Source organism: Colletes gigas, unplaced genomic scaffold (assembly GCF_013123115.1).
Source record: "Colletes gigas isolate AHSC1104 unplaced genomic scaffold, ASM1312311v1 Colletes_gigas_Sc00018, whole genome shotgun sequence".
In the NCBI taxonomy this organism is placed as follows: domain Eukaryota; kingdom Metazoa; phylum Arthropoda; class Insecta; order Hymenoptera; family Colletidae; genus Colletes; species Colletes gigas.
This window is the reverse complement of record NW_025106647.1, coordinates 4,378,637-4,396,843: the sequence shown is the minus strand read 5'-3', so window position 1 is coordinate 4,396,843 and position 18,207 is coordinate 4,378,637. Positions and strand designations below refer to the sequence as shown.

The 18,207-nt window shown below is 29.9% G+C and overlaps 1 protein-coding gene across 3 annotated transcripts in view; it reads left to right on the top strand.

Annotated features, from left to right (window-relative positions):
* LOC122400449 (dnaJ homolog subfamily C member 5) overlaps positions 1-8,411 on the top strand; it is a 30,855-nt gene extending 22,444 nt beyond the window's left edge. For 2 of the 3 annotated variants that reach the window (XM_043401928.1, XM_043401929.1), the window contains one exon: positions 8,242-8,411. In XM_043401928.1, the coding sequence (XP_043257863.1) occupies positions 8,242-8,309 (68 nt within the window). In that variant the 3' untranslated portion in view covers positions 8,310-8,411. The remainder of the gene's footprint in view (positions 1-8,241) is intronic. The other variant, XM_043401927.1, reaches the window with a different exon arrangement.
* The last annotated feature ends 9,796 nt before the right edge of the window (positions 8,412-18,207 follow it).

The window sequence follows — 18,207 nt, the reverse complement described above, 5'->3', positions numbered from 1 at the left end:
CTCTAATGATGTTGCAAATTTAAATGTCGGATTCCTTGAAACTAGATTTTCAAATTGTAGATTACACGAATAAGTTAAAAGGAGAATAAGACAAATTTTATAAGATTTTAACGCTTGGAAAAGTATATTTTGCTACACTTTTAAGCAGTAGTAACGCGTTAGTTTTGAAATAAAAGCGTGGCGGTCAAATTCAATATGTTTATATAATATTACAAATTGGTGGTCATAACTATCGAAACTTCCAAACAAAACACTACTAACATATTTGAGGAAGTAATTTTTTTTTTTAGTGTGATAAGATTTCTAACGAATCTTTGCACAAAGAGATACTAGGCCATTTTCAGTTAAACATTGCATAGATGTTTTCAACAATTGCAAGTTGAAAGTGCTTCAGGAGTGTGCATCGACTTCTGGTCTTTGTGTTTTGTAGAAACCATTTGACACAGAAAGTTCAAAGTAGCTCTTGAAAAAAAATTATGACCGCTTTAACTTGTGAATCGTTTCGCTCTTATGGATAAAGTTTTCTAAAACATAGTAATACGCTTTTCTTAGTTGATTTTGCATTTTTGCTGTAATTTTGCGACTTTTTTTTTATTAATTTTATGATTGGTAGTAATTTGGAATGTTCAGAAACGTTGTATTTAAAAGAATTCGTTCTTGTATTATCATAAAAAAAGTTGTGTCTTGCATCATGTATAGAAACATATTGCTGACTAGAAGTTTAGAATCTCTACGCAGTCTGTGTTATTTCTACAAAAAATGTAAGCAATTTTAAATTAATTAATTACTAGTACGACATACACTTTCATCCATAAGTCACCGGTACTTGGTTGCCCGGTTTTACTTTCTTTAAGTTATTATTTTATTGTAAAATTTATAACTCGTATCAATAAATAAATATAAAATAAGTGCGATTGTACGTGTAAATAAATTTCCAAGTATGAATATATCTAAAATCAAAGTACTTGTGGAAAATATTACAGGAAGGTTGGAATCAAATTGGACCAGAATTACCGAAAAGAATTAATCAATAAAATGTTCCGATTAGTTCGCACGATCATTCTTAAAAAAATATTTTTAAATATGATTGTAATCTGTAAAAAGAATGTAATATTGTTCACTAACATTTTGGTAAAATCCCTATTATTCAATATACAGGGTTTTCCTGAATAAATGTTGATTCCTTATGGAAGAATAAGAGAAACAAAAAGAATGAAATTTTTTTTATTTCGGCTTAGTTTTTGAAATAATCAAAATTTGAAAATTCACTCTGTGCAAATCGTATCTCAGTGCGTATAACACACAGCGAATTTTTAAACTCGATTATTTCGAAACCTAAGCTGAAATAAAAAAAATTTTATTCTTTTTCTTTATCTTATTTTTTCATAAGGAATCACCTCCCGTTCGCTTATAGATATTATTCGGGAATACTCTGTATTTACATTTCCTCTATATCGCAAAGAACAAGTAAAAGTTAATTTTATTTCATCAATTCATTTTCATATCCGCATCTACTAACAATAAGTGTTCGGTGACTTATGGTCAGGACTGTAACTGATTGTATCTTCCTCCATTTTAAACTTTTTTTGTCGAATGATTCATGCAACAACTAACAAATTGTTTTATCAACAAAAAATCGGGGGTCTTCTACGATGTTTGAAAAAATTAATTTTTATTTTTTTTTTTCAATTTTTACAAAGAACATATTTGCAAAAGTTTATGCTCGGATTCCTAAAAATAATGAAATTACAGCTGATCAACCTCATTTTTATAGGGATACAAAACTTTAAACATTCAAATTTATGTTTACGGAGAGGAAATAGCCTTCCAAGTGGGGGGGAAAAAAATCTGTTAAAAACAAATATGTTAAATACAAAAATTACTTGCTTTTTTGGAATTATATGGTGTGACTAGAATTTTTGACAGATCGTAAGTGTTGTTTAAAAAATTTTGTAACCAATTAACATTTTTTCGTAAGAATTTGTTAATGCATGTAACACGTCGATAAAATAAACACATTTTCTCCCAAATTTTTCCAAGTAATTTGATAGTAGAGAATAAATATTAATTTATGAAACTGTTACTCGTTTGGGACTGACAATGAATATTTGAGCTGCAAGCTAGTGTAATTAACATTAGAGGATTAATTCTTCGTTTGGAAAAATTATTCTCAAGTAACACGCCATTCCTACAACCGTGGATGATTAAAGAGACAAAGAAAATTATTTAGAAATTATGTATACACATAGTGTACTTTCATAAATATTTCTAATCGGGCTTGTATGATTCACTGATGGACAAAATTATATGAAATATGCAAAACGTATTCCAAACTTCTGATCCAAGCATGCAGATTAGAGATGCCATGTTCATATAAATCTGTACTTACAGGTAATTTTATAACATTATCGAAGTCATTCATTATTTTTGGCTAGGCTAGGCAGTCCAAGTTCTTTGTTGAGTTTGGTCTTCTTACAAGCTTCCTTGATCTCTTCGTCCGATGTAAGTTTGATTCCCGGACCCTGCTTTGCTTAGTGGCTCTGGTACAAATTGAGAACACTTCTGTTATATTTTGTAATTATAATGAAGTGATATTTAATACACTTTAGACTTTAGACAAAGATTCGATGATGTATTTATAACTCAGCTGATAAAACAAAAGCGATGTGTTGGATAAAGCTAAATATCCGACCAGTTATAGATCGCATAACAGAGTACACAGTAGTTGCGATTATGACTAATAGGTGTCACGATTAGTCCGATTACAAGTTTCTCACCGCTTGGTGAGGACATGGTGAATCAACATGGCGGCCTTATAGGGTCTGCCTCGGTTTGCCTCAAACGTCATTTTCGACCGTTAACACGTTCACTGCTAGATCAAAATCGTATAATATTCTACAAGACTAAAATTTTGATTTTAATAAAATGAATATAATGAATTTACAGGTACAAAAAATTTACATTAACTTGCAGTAATATTTTTGATATTTATTTTAGTATTTCAGTTGAATATGAGAAATCTTTGTTTAGCTAATCATTAATAACGTTCTAAGAATATATTTTCTGTATAGGAATAACGAACCCATTTTTTGTTTCAATTTTATTTTGAGTTATCAAATAACGACGAAATTGATTGAGATTTGATATGCTATATTAGATACAAAATAACAGTTACACTTAATGGCTTCGAACCAGGTCGAGAGCCCGAAAACCGGAAGTCTCAAAATATACATATATCATATCACTATGAGGTACTACAACCGGGTCAGCTGAGGTCGCTTTTTTTGGGGAGTTCAAAACAAAACTTTACAACAAATTTAACAGCAAAATTGTTTAATCTAGTTGTTAATTTTTTCAGTTTTTCAGGAGAATCGCGGATTTTTTCATATATTTTCTCCTGTAGTACAAGGATTAAGTCTCCATTTGTGCAAAGATCTTCCATATTTGTAATAAATAAATTAAATTTAAGTAGCTAAGGAAGAAATGTAAATATAAAAAATAATTTATGCAGAGGATTTGTAAATGTTTGCATACTCATCAAAGACAGAATGAAGTACAACAGAACTTAAAAATGTTTAATAAAAGTATTTAACTAAACTATTCAACTATATAAATTACTAATGACAAAAAATAAAAGTAGTAACGATAAAAATATAAAACTACGCTATATATTGGTTTGATGCAAAAGTTAGCATTGCGTCATAAAACCGAAGTATCTACTTCACACATGTAAAGTTTTGACGTTGTTTGACAAAAGGAATTTCAGCGACTATTTGGGAGACAAACTGTTTCTCCTTTTCTTTTTTCTGTTACGCGTCGAAAATATAATATAGCTTCTCGAGAGTGAAGAAAAAGACAAATTCTTGTTTTCTTTTATAATTTCGATACGGAATATTACCCCTACTATCAAAAGTTGTTCTATCTCGCTGTGCACGCTTAATGTGATGATTAATATATTTTCGTTTAACTGTAATGCTTATAAACTTTATTCAGTTTTATTATCAGTTATTTAATAATTTCGTAATTTACTTCCGTTACGAGAAAGCCATTACGTTAAAACATCAAAAGATATTGATGTGTTCTGTTTATTCTTGATAAGAAATAAAGCTAACTTTAAGTTTCGTTATAATTTTTTTTACCTGCATTTTATCCTTTCCTTGCATTACTTTATTGAATCGGTAATTATTTACTTTAGCGATTCCTCATCAATTTCAATGACCTTGAAATATGTTGTGAAGGTTACTGTTATGAAGATTTTTTCTCTATACATATAACTGCCGCTCGGCCTTAGTTTTTGAGATTTTTTTTCAAAAAGATCGCTGCTACTACTATGAATGCTATGAATTCTATCCATACGTAGGTAAGTACTTACGTGACTGTGGCAACGTATGTACAGGGTGTCCCAGCTAAAGTGTGACAGTCGCGATACTGCAATAACTATTGATGATACGGAAAGATTGTTTATATGAAAATTGCAGGATAAAATAGAATCTTTATTCTGGCGTAAACGGAAATTTTATTTATGTTATTAATTTCAAAGATACGATGATGAAGTTTCGTTTTTTAAATGGAGCTATATATTTTTTTTTGGATCATGCGATAGTGTTTTTCAAGACGAATTCATTAACCTGCAATTTATTTACCCGATTTTCATTAGTTTTCAAGATATAGCGCTTGGAAATTTACTGATTTTCGGCGAAGACGTTTCGGCTTGAGTGGCAAGTCATAAAAGCGGCCCTATTGTTGCGCTGTTTGACTCCGCCTGTTGAAACCGATAGCAAGGGTCTACGCTCGGAACGGCAGGCCCGAAGAGTCAGAAACATGAAAAGTATTGCCCATCACGATTTAAGTTTGTCGCATCGAGGATGGTGATGTCGCTAATAATTTGGATGATTGGAACATTTATTTAAATGTTTCAGCTGAATTTTATTATACAAAAAATTTATTCTACGTGTCTCCTGCTATTCGAAATACATGTTTCAATTCGTTTTACAAGTTTCTTTTCCACGTTCATTAGAATGTCCGTTGGAATATTTTCACACACAGCTTTAAGTCTGCAGTGCTTTGTAGCGGTGTTTTATAACTCTTGTTGTATGATGGAAAAACTTGGACCTTGCCAAACATAAATAATACATCTATTACATAAATAAATGTTCCAATCATCCAAATTATTAGCGACATCACCATCCTCGATGCGACAAACTTAAATTGTGATGGACAATACTTTTCATGTTTCTGACTCTTCGGGCCTGCCGTTCCGAGCGTAGACCCTTGCTATCGGTTTCAACAGGCGGAGTCAAACAGCGCAACAATAGGGCCGCTTTTATGACTTACCACTCAAGCCGAGACGTCTTCGCCGAAAATCAGTAAATTTCCAAGCGCTGTATTTTGAAAACTAATGAAAATCGGGTAAATAAATTGCAGGTTAATGAATTCGTATTGAAAAACACTATCGCATGATCGAAAAAAAAATATATAGTTCCATTTAAAAAACGAAACTTCATCATCGTATCTTTGAAATTAATAACATAAATAAAATTTCCGTTTACGCCAGAATAAAGATCCTATTTTATCCTGCAATTTTCATATAAACAATTTTTCCGTGTCATCAATAGTTATTGCAGTATCGCGACTGTCACACTTTAGCTGGGACACCCTGTATGTGTAAGCGTTGAATCGCCGATTATTTATTGTTTCGATAGATACATCGAGGCGACCGGCAATGGGTGCGTATAACGGATATGTTTAAAACCTCAATTTGAGTAGCCGGTCGCCCAGCAGCGGCTGGCATAGAAAAATTTGAGCCAGACCTTTATCCCATACCTAACTATTCTACCTAGTATAGTCCGGACCACGATATAGCGATGTCGTAAACTCGAGTAAGTGTCAAAGTTTACACGTTTCAGCTCCCGAAACAACTGAATTGACAGAAATACGAGCAGTTAAGGGCTTTAGACCATAGTCAGCGCCGTACGAAGAAATGTTTTATCTAGTGTCGCCATTTTTAGAGGCATCGTAACGGGTAAAGGTCTTACTCAAGTCTTTAATATATTAATTTACCTACTTATAATATATACATGATGAAAATGAAAAAAGATAGTGCAGCTACGGACACAGAAAGACATCCAGAAAGGCACCCTCAAGCAAGATGTCATGTACGGCCCTAAGTGCCGCAGAAGTACCTAGTCGGTCCCAACCCTCAAGAGTTTAATTTACGATCTTGCTATATCGTGGCCCGGACTATAATTAATATAATGGATTAGGCTCAGGTTAGATTTTCCTATACCGGCCGCCGCATTCATCTTCTATTTCAATTTTCTATTTTAATATTATCCAATATTAGCTTGACACAGTATACATTATTTGTCGTTGGTCGTAATGATTTGAATACAAGAGTACCTGCACTTTTTTCTGTAATGGGAAACATTTTTCCAATTTTTGTTAATAATAACGATAATAATAATAATAATAATAATAATAATAATATAGAGTAAAGTTTAATATATTTTCTCCAACTCAACCCGAGGCTAATTCAGACATAAAATTATTTTTGCGAATATTTCTAAAACGAAGGGCGAGCGGCGGTAACATGTATAAAGAAAAAAATTTTCATAACAGTGACCCTTGACAATATATTTCAAGGTCATCGAAATTGGCGAGGAATCGCTAAAGTATATAATTACCATTGAATCTTTATGTATATCTATTACTTTATCATTTTGTGACATGCGTGATAATGCTTCATGAGTTGCGACATTAAACCAGAAAAGTAGAATCTTTAGGAATCGGATACTATTATCTATTCTTGCTAGTCCCTGAGTACATCAGTAAAGATGATAAAAATTTGAAGTATTAATAAAGTTTTAATAAAAAATGATTAAACGAGAAAAGTAAAAGTTTTAGGAATTAGATACTATTATCTATTCTTGCTAGTCCCTGACTACGTCAGTAAAGATGATAAGAACTTGAGGTATTAATAAAGTTTTAATAAAAAATGATTGAATACTTGCCCCTGTGGTATTTTTGTGAAAAAGATGACTAGATCAGACTCTACAAATGTACAAGTGTTCAACTAAATCTGTGATCCGAAGGACTTGCACTCATCTTGTAAGCTAAGCTCATAACAAATAAATACTGTACATCGATATTAAACAAGTTTACGGAATCTGTGTCTTACACTTTTCGTGATCGTATTCTACACATCTCATCTGCATTATTGTGTTTTTATTGTATTGTAATGAAATCTTATTGACGAAATATACAATCGGTCACCATTTTTCTTTGAAAGTAGTAGATAAAACGAAAAATATTGTTATTTAATATTTATATGATTAACCAATAAATAATTAATATTTTTGTGTTAACGGTATTTCAATACTGGTGTTATTTTTTAATTTATTAGTTCATCATTAATTTTCACATAATCATAATAATATATATTGTTTTATACTAACTAGTTACTACTTAATAAGCTTAAAACCATTCGTCGATGGCATTTTAATGGTTTCGATTAGCTACGTTGATATTAACAACGTTATTAGTATATACAATACAATACAGATTGACATGTGCAAAACTATAATACAATCTACATGGATTAATTTTCGCCTAGCGAACTTCGGGCCCATTTGGATTCATACAAACAATTTCTTCCAAAATTGCGAAGTTTCACTTTTAATAAGTAACAATAATAATATTAATACCAGAGTGGGCTTGTAAAATTAACGATATTAAATAAATAACAAATTCAATTAGAAATTTGGTACTGGAAATAGTAAAATTCAGATTTAGGTCAAAATGGAGACCCATATAAGACGGTCCGCCATTACTTGTAACCTAAGAATATTTTTCTAAGTCATCGGAGAAATCTTGCCAATATAGTCATAATATAATACTATCACAAAGCTATGATAAAATTATTTATTTTGCTTATAACAGTTTACGTGGGCCATTCTGTATACGATTGTATGTCAATTTTGTGGTCTAAATCATTTTGTTGTAAGAAATTTGGAAACTGAAAGGTTTGATAATTTATTGTGTAAGAAATAATTTTCTATGTTCGCTAATTTTTTTTCTTCGTACAATACTAACTTCTTACAATTAATATCACTATCATCGGAACAAAAATAGCAGTTAAAAAATATTAAAATGCCTGTATCGACGAATGATGTTAAACTTACAGTACAAATTATGTCACAATAATTGTTACTAATCACTGTTTAATTTGTGTGTTTATTATAGCCGCTTCTACAAATCCATTCGTTGGCGTGAACGTTGGCACGACTGGCACGGGTCCTACAAAGTGGTAGTTACGGAAATTTAAAAATCTAGTATACGTATGAACATTAGATTTCTTGCATAATTTTCCGCGGGGTGGATTTTTGCGTGCATTTACGGACAACGTACTTAATGTTAGTTAGAGAATGTAAACAGTATTAAGTCATTTGAAAAAATTAATAATTGCCAATAACATTTCTATTATTTACATGTTGTAAGAATATTTTAAGATCTTTTTTATAAACATTATTTCTGTTATTAAGTTAAAAGTAGTCGGTATTAATTATTCTAAGTTTTCGCATAACTGTATTTTTGAAACGCTTTCAGAATTAAAAGTGTTTGTTTTTTAAATATTTAGTAACATTTAAATTAAAAGCGTGTGACGAATTAAACTCATTCTTTAAAAAGTTTTCTAATTAAACATACTTTTTTTTCGCGTGGTTTGTAATATATTTTTAATACATTATCAAAAATATTTTAGTATGAGTATCTCAAGGTAACATTTTTTAAATAAATATTTTTCTGTACGTCCTTATCTTATTAAATTATTATTGTAGTTTAAGACCAGTGTAAAAAAAAATAATAATTGGAACTTTTAAAGTTACGAACTTTTTCAACGCTTACGTATCAAAGTTTTCTAAGAAATGTTTACAATTCAAAGTACTTCTATGATCATGTCATTAGAACATTTATATTGTGCTTGAATTTGACTTTTTCGAATGACTTAATCACTGATCCATCTATCGGTAATTAACTCTACAAGCTATCTGTAATTGTAAAGGAATATTGTGCCACCAGCGTGTGTTGAAGAAATTGTGTATTGTGTATTATCAAAATGTTAGGCATGATCATACTGAAACTGATTGACATTATCTCGTCGTAACGCTGGAGAGTTTAAAGAAAGGAATATACAGTATAAGAGGAAACGAAACTGAAACTGACTACTTTATTCTAGTCGCTGAATGAAACGCTGCAGGTAATAATATTCAAAGAGAGTTTAGTAAATTAAAAGAAATAAGAAAAGAGAACTTTATGTGTACGCACAAATCCACCACGTTTCTTACGAAAAGATAAAACATACAGTGACACGAAGGAGTCTCTACATGTAAGTTTCTCCTTCACAGATACTTGAATATTCTCGAAGATATAAATACTGCTAATTATTGAATACTAATATTTAATTATAAAACGTTCGTTTCGTTAATGCATGAGATACATAAGAATCTGTATGTGTATTTTTATGTATATGTATAATATATACATATATACAGAGTGAAGCACATCGACCATGACAAGTGAATGTCTTCGAAACTAACAAGAACATAAAAAAAAAATATCTTTAGAATAATCTCTGTTTCACTTGTATCTAAAATTCTGTGTGGTGTTTAATACTATACATTGACACTATAAAACAATTTTTTTTTCTTGGCTCATATATATATATTTTCATAAAGCAGTTGAATGTTTAAAATAGTTTCTCATTCGTCACGTTCCTCTGGAATCTGGAGTGACTCAGCTCTGCATATAAAAAAAATTTGATTACAATGTGTAGCTTACAAAAACGTTTTAAATTTCTCTAATAATATTCTTTTTGTAGTATCAATGTTTTCGGAGATATTCATTTATTTCACGGTGTGTGCTTCACGTGGGCATCTGAAAGTTAGGAGACAATCCGAAACATGCAAATTTCTCATGGCGAAAGAAATCGATGAATCTTTTACCACTCGTCTTTCCTTTTATTATTTTAAAATCTTTTATTAGTAGCCACTAATATGAACGTTGAGGAGTGAACAAATTTTTTATTTATCATCGTTAAAATATATTTTCTACGAATTATCTCTACTGTATTCACGTTTAAGGAATATACAGCATATACAGTGTGTTAAATGTACAGTTTCTTTTTTTAATTTTAACAAAACATGCAAGAATATGAAATATCCTATTCTTTTGATCCGCGCTGTACATGTTCAGGAAAATACAGCGCGCGCGTAATATTACGAAAACAAATTTTGCCAGTAACACGTCACTCACGTTTTCATTTCAGCTTCAATATGGTAGTGACAAATAAACGAAATATTTTCCTGGTTAGTTTTCCTTGTTACTGTTACCGAAGTTGCGTTAGATTTTAAACGTATATTAAAGTCTGTGAATTCAGAATACGTACATAGGGTAGAAAGCGTAGAGTAAATTAGTTGAGAAACATTGGAATATCGATGATACGTGTTAGACGATTATAAACTTTATTTACACCTGACTATTTTTATCATATGTTTTAATCGCTTACTGTACATTTCCCATGGATTCTGAACCACGATAGACCGACTACTATTATAGCAATGAAAACTAGAAAACCAGCTTTGAAGACTATTACTACATCGATGTTAAAACGTCAGTGATGAGTGAAATAAAAATTCGTTTTCGTTTAAGTTCATTAAATTATTCAGAACCCCGACGATTGCGTGACAACCTCGTTCGTTGCATTGTGTTGATGTATGGACAGGATGGAGTTGGATATGGATGTGACAAGTAGTAATTAATAAATCGTAGATATTGGAGACGTATCTACTGGGTAAGTGGAACTCCATATTGAATTGATTGTCTCGATTATTACATGATACTTGACAGTTGTAAGAATTATCAACCTCGTTTTTCTGAAATTATCGAAGATCCACCGAGTGATCAGAATTGCGTTATATTACAGTGTCTTTTTTATATGCAGTTAAACAAACGAAAAGGTGTTTTCTACTGTAGTTGAAAACGAGGACATTTATATGATTGCATGGTAAATATATTTGAAATCATAAAACTAGAAGCAGTATGTGGTTTTATTCCGCGGTGTTACGATCAGTGGAGAATGTATTAGAACAATTAACGCGATGGTACACAATGTATGTATACGTGCAAGTGCATTCGTGACTGATATTTAAAGAACAACCATCGAAAATTGAGCTCCGACAGTTTAGCTGTTTTTTCTTCCAAAGACGAAGCTATAGATTAAATAACCGTAAACGATTTTTCGATTTTCCTTTGTCACAGGCAGTTTATATGTTTCGGTTTGTTCCATAATTTGAAAACAACCTGTGCCATAAAAATGGCTTCAGATAACGGAAAATGGTTGCTTCGTTAATTAATCATGTTCTTAGTGTAGTTTTATTTAACATGATAATTAATGTAATAGAGTTTCCCAAGGAAAAGCTGATTTATTAATTTGTACAGTTATAATTAAATTAATCAGCTTTATATCTAGTACTCTCTCAGCGCTATAAGAGATGATTAATGTACATACGAAATTTTGATTCAAGACAAAACTGTCAATCTTTATTAGGATGATGTGAAATTAATGCAAAATATCAACATTTACTTGACATTTGTTTATTGTATCAAAATCAAGATTCATTGATACTAATCTAATCGAACTATGATACCTTGGATGGAGTGATAGGACAGTAAATATAAAGCGACATTTCATGATTCTACAAATAAATGTAATACTGTTAGTCCAAATTATTTTGCAGATAAACAATAGCGAGCAGTTTTTAATCTATTTAATATGTTTACAAGAGTGTTATTTACCGTTTTTTTTTAGAATTAAGATGTTTCTCAATTTTTTTGCCCAGTGTTTGTTCGGTTAAGGTTGAATATTCAAAGATGAACAGTGATTTTAATCGCAAGTAGCTCTAAATGCAATTACAATAATTAAAATTTTCATTAACATTGATGTAAAGATATATCTACTATAACTCTATGTTATTTTATATATAAACATTTTACGTGTTATTATGGTTATAATGTGTACTTCATAGGAAGTATTTATGAAGTTCCAGATAGGTATTCTAGTAATTTTTGCTACTCCATTACAATGTATAAATTTATAAGTATTTTATGCCGTAAAAGAATTAACAGAATCATTGTCTATCGTTATTATTAAGCTGCTGTAGAATAGAAACAATTCACTTTTGCGTTTTATAAGTTTATTCTTGGGAATTGTTTTAATATAAATTTTATGTTACTTGTAATTTTTTATGATATCATTCTACGTAAAGACTGTGGATATTTACTGTCTAACGTGAACAAAAAGCTCATCTATTCTTGAGAAACACGCTAATATATTGTTAGTAGCGTGTAATATAAGTTGCTGGAATTTGGACCATTTCACAAACTTTCAATCGTCCGTGGAAAATTAAATATTAGCAAGGAATGGCAAAAAAGAAAATAAACTTGGACCAGTGGTACTTTTAAACTTGGGCCATTCGAGAAATCTTTTTAAAGAAAAATTACAAAAATATACAGATATGAAATAAATCAAACAATATTAAATATAGTATTTAATTTTCTCGAGATTCCTGAGTTGTAATTCGTTTGAGCTATTTGAGATAAGAAAAGTGATATTTAAACAATTTTTATTTATCTAGGTCTGTTATAAATAAAAATGAATAGAAAATTCATAGAGGATTTAAAAAAAATTTTTATTCATGTAATCATGGTGCATAGCAGATTGTAGTCCAGACAATAATAATTTATTATTTACAGTAAAATGGTTATAGATCTGTCGATCTGTTGTTTAAATATTCGTTAACTAATTGTTTAAATAGTTAAAATTGTTTGTTTGTTTAAATTTGAAATTGTAACACTGGTCAAACGTAGACAACGGTCCAAATAAGGTAATTTCCCTTTACTGACCAAAACATTACCTTTTATTTGAATATATAATTGTAAAACCAACAATATTGTGATTGCATTAATTTTACAGCACCATAATATTAACTGATAAGGATGATGCTAAAAAGCTCTTCGTTACATTTAATTTGTAGTTAAAGTGAAATATATTAAAAAGTTATTTACTCTTCTAATTATGGAAGCCTACTGTATCTGTACATATTTATATAATGTACTATGAAGTAAGATATAACTCGAATCATGCAAGATAATACGCTTAAAACAGATCACTTAAATGTCACCTCCATCTTTGGAGATACGGACATGTGTTTTACATAAAAATTGTTCGATATGAGGACAAACACCGTGCGTTTGTAAATGTTTATTTGTAGGTGGTGGCATCAAGAATATTGAAAATTAATGATCACTGTTTGTATAGAACAACCAAATTTTTACATTCATAGTGCATTTAGTAATACAATAACAGTCCACCATACAAATAATTTTAGGTCATTGTCGTAGAACTTGAGGTAATATGGGTATAGTTAAGTTCGTTTTCCAAAATAAGAACAGATATTAGGGCTTCAAAATTCTTATTTACATATAATACAGATTTAATTGTATTGCATGAAAACAATGTATAATAAACTGTACTATCGTTATTTATTTATTATCTATCTTATCTGCATATCCATATACATATATCAGCTACATCCAACTCGATATCCGATTTAACAAACTCCCATCACACGGACAATAAAACCTTTCGAGGATGAAGTACTGGTTTGGGGGGGCGGTATGATGATGTTTGATCAGGTGATAACTATTAACTTTGCATTTAAGTATGCTGTATGAAAATTATATTTCATCAGTAATGATAATTCGACCGAGAAATGGACGATTTCTTTATCAGTTTCGCAGTGAAACACAAATATTCGTAGGTTGGATACGGTTTGAAGTTAACGATTCATACCTGTCTTCCAAGTTTCTATATTTTACTACTGCTTCACTGTGTTTAGACATTTCAAATTTTTGAGTGAGAATGCAAAAAGGTCATGTGAGGTGAAAGGGTAGAAAAAATAATGAACTTCAAACACATTTTACTGAGATTTTCTTTTTATACAAACAAAACATACATGAAATGTAATTTTGTTATAGTTTCACAACTATAGCACCGCATCAACATAAATTAATTATAATGAATTTATTAATATATAAGGACACCTTTTTTACGATTAATTATTAATAAGATCTTCGAAAAATTTCTTTACAGATTTCATTACTTGTCTCAATTATCGCGTTTTAAAAATTCTGAATAGCTTAAAGAAAGTAGTTTTTCTTAAGGTAAAATAACTTCCATGTAAAATGGTGGTCTGAATTTTGTTGCATAAAAGTGAAAGCCACTATAATAAGAAAATGAGGTAATATAAATAATATTTTACCGCAATATATAAAGAATTTAAGGAATAGTGCCTATATTACCTCGAATTTATCTGTACAATGAGCATGATAATTCAAAATGTTTCGGTGTTGAATCAAAAATAATATCGACTAACAATAACGAAAGAGCGTTTCCTTTAATTAAGTGGCCAAACTATAACTTTCCTCGAGTGGTTATTAATGGCTTTGTATGGATTACTTACTGTATTTGTAATTAGAATCAGTTCACTATTGTAATATAAATAGAAAATGTGTATTATTATAAAAAACTGAATGTAACCTTGAAATATTCTCGACACTTTCATTTACGACTCGATACTTCCTAAGAAAAATTTGTATTTCTGCGTATACTTCCTTATGTTGAACAATTTTTATTTGAGACACTTTTGTTATTGTCTTAATTGTGTTCACAGATATTGGAATCATTTAGGTGGTTTGTTTTAAGTGCCTTATTTCTATATACATTATGTGTACGAATAAATACATTATATGAAACATGTTAAAATATTTGTACGTGTGCACGTACACATGTATATGTACACAAAGTGGGCACATTTAATCCTTGTGGTGGAATTGTGAATTGTAAGTAAATTTAAAAAAAAAATTCTCGATACTAAATGTGTACATTAAGGGAAGAGAAAGAGATACGAAGTGTTTATAATACAGTTCATAATCACGTAAGATTTGTTATTGTTGGTAACGATTACAAACAAATCGCATATATTTTTTATTATTTGTAGAATTTATTTACATTTTTTGAACATAGATATTTAAATTAGTATGATTTCAATTAACTTCGGTAAAGTGATAGCAATGTTCTTCGAGCTGAATCATCTGAAGTCATCTACCAACAGAGTTGATCGAATTTTATTCATGAATAACGAATAAACATTTTAGATTGATTCGTAAATTAATTTCTATGTACGTTTTATTCATAAAGTTATCTATAAACCAGAATCAATCAACGAATTTTTAAAACCAATATTCAGATGAACGAAGTCGTAGGTAGAAGCTACTTTATGAGTGAATCTCATATTTTATTCGTTGTTCGAGAATAAAATTTGCTCGTCTCTGCTTACCAATATACGCAACATATGCAATTGAAATAGGAGGAATTTATCAGGCTATGGTAGGCAATTCTATTAGATAAAGTTACGCTTAAAAATACTTATTTACATTCCAAGTTTTATTTAACCATATGCATACTATACATATAATTGCTATTTGTATATCTGCCTAACATAATAGAAACTCGGTGACATGGCTTCTGTTTTATTTTACATTTACAAGTGGTATTAGGAATGAAGTCATCCAACATATCTTTTTCTCTGATTTTGCTATAATAAAGAGTAACAGTATATTCAATAAGAGGATCTTACTTTTTTGTTACAATAATGTATGTTAGAGTGTATGGATTATATAGATTTATTTATAAGTTTACCAATTAAATTCATATTAAAATAAAGAAGTTTTGTGTCTATATTATACGATGTAAAGAAGTTGTTGAATTACAGTTGTACATTATTTTACTATTATAAACGCTTATTTGTTATTTTTCATATAAAGTATAAATAATTATTGAAATGATCCAAAATAATATCAGCTGTCCTACAAATAGCTATTATTTATTTGAAAGTTTAACGATATTAAAACTCGAGCAATACATTTGTATAAGTGGAAACTGCATTTGTTTTTTTTGATAAAAATGAAAAAATTCCACGCAAGGGTTAAACTAAAGTACTGATATATTTGTTGATTATCAATAGTAAAAAAATACACATGGTTGTACTATACATACAGTTTTCCTTCGATCATTTTATTATATTGTGTCAGCAATAGCAATGGACACACGTTGTAATGCACGATGCCGTACTTTGTACATAAATATATCCATGCGTACATGCATACAAAGAACTTGTTGTTTACCATATTGTAGAATAAATCTCGTACGAGCATATTGTTATGTGCGTATATGTATTCATAATTTGATAGTATAAAGCTAAGCGAGTTAAAGGTTCGAAATAAAATTAGATCCTATAAAAAGCAATCAAAGTTCCATGATGAATTTGAACTCGAAAAATATTAAATTAATCTTGTATACTATTCCTTTGAACTATTCATTACTCTTCCTATATATTTATGTATTTATTCTATATCGAAACAAAACAAAATAAAAAAAATAAATAAATTGTGGTATAAAATATAACGTAATAGTTTGTATAAATAATTTATTACAAGAATTTTGTAAATTTAATATTACTGTGCTTAATAGCGCCGAGAAGAGAATTTTAAGTAGGGCATAGTCTACAAACAATTAAAGGATCCGTCGTGTTTTGTCAAAAATATACTACCTGAAATTTAAAAGCCTGTGTGCTTTTAATTCCTACTTTGTCAGTGTAAAAGTGTCCCATCGCTTAGAAGATATATTTCCTTTTATTATATAATCATAATCAAACGATTATTTGATTATGATCATCAATAAATTTTCTAAATCATTGCATTTCGAGAAACGAGATTTATATCTCTTATATCAATTAAAACTTACAAGAAATTGATGATTCTATTACAAATATGGCTAACGTAAAAATGATAATTTAATTGTAGAATTTAAGGATACAATCATGTTAAAATTATCATTCGATTAACACACATTCCATTCTATTTGCTGACGCTCGAAATTGTTTTATAATCTCTATTAATTTTCCTTATGTTCGTTTAAAGTAATTAAAAGTCTTATTTCCGTTCGAACATTTTCAGGTAGCTCGGTTTCTTGGTTGATCGTGCAACCTTTGTATCCTTTCGAACAGCTTCGCATAATAATTTATCGATACACTTCTTAAATTCGTCTACTTCTGACTGACAAGCCAATGTGTTGTTTTTATTGTTTTTCAAACAACTTGTAACCTTCAATTTATAATATTTTATTCACAGTTTTTGTAAAATTTCTGTTTGCAAAATTTTATTTGAATAATATAATTCGAAACAATGGGAGGGATTGGGAATCAGGGTATACAATATGTGAATTCCCTTGTTAACTAATCTGTTTTTTTCTCAATAATGATTGGGTTGACGTGTCTGACCACTACTTACTATTTCTACTTAAACCGAAGTTCGAATGGTATAGTTTTAGAAATATATTATGTTACTGTATACTTTCTACATAAGAAAAATGCAAAAACTTTTTATTTGACGCTTACGATTATTTGAATAATGGAAAAGAAACGCAAATATAATAAATTCTGAGGTCACAAAAGTATTCGGATACTGAAAATTAATCTGATAGAATAAAACTAACAGTCGTTATTCGAAGATAAATATTTTTTTGAAATATCAGTTTTATTGGACAACATGTATGCATATTGGAATGCTAGATTTAATTTCTTTTCAATGGTAAACGTGAGTATGTTGCCACTTTTCACCCTATACATTTCTCGATAGTGATCAGGTCAAAAAATGGTGAAAATGATTGTAAAACATTTGTACAACGATGCAACATTTTTAAACAAGCCAACTCAGAAGTTGTCATTGCAAATCTGCTGTTTTTTTCATGAGCAGCTCGATTTTTGACAGAAATAAATTCTTACCCTATTTGTATCCATAGGACAAGTTTGTTCAGACTGTGCGTATGCATATCTACTAAGGCTATTAAAAAGTTTGACTGTATCATTTTCACTTATTCCAGCTTGTCTAGTATGTTCTTCGTCAATAGTGGCCAATTTATTGATCCAAGAATCTTCATTGTTTGGATTCTTGCTATCATCGTTTGGGTACTTGTCAACAGAGACTTAAATAAGAAAACTTCAAATAATGGTTTTTCATTAATTTCTTTTCTTT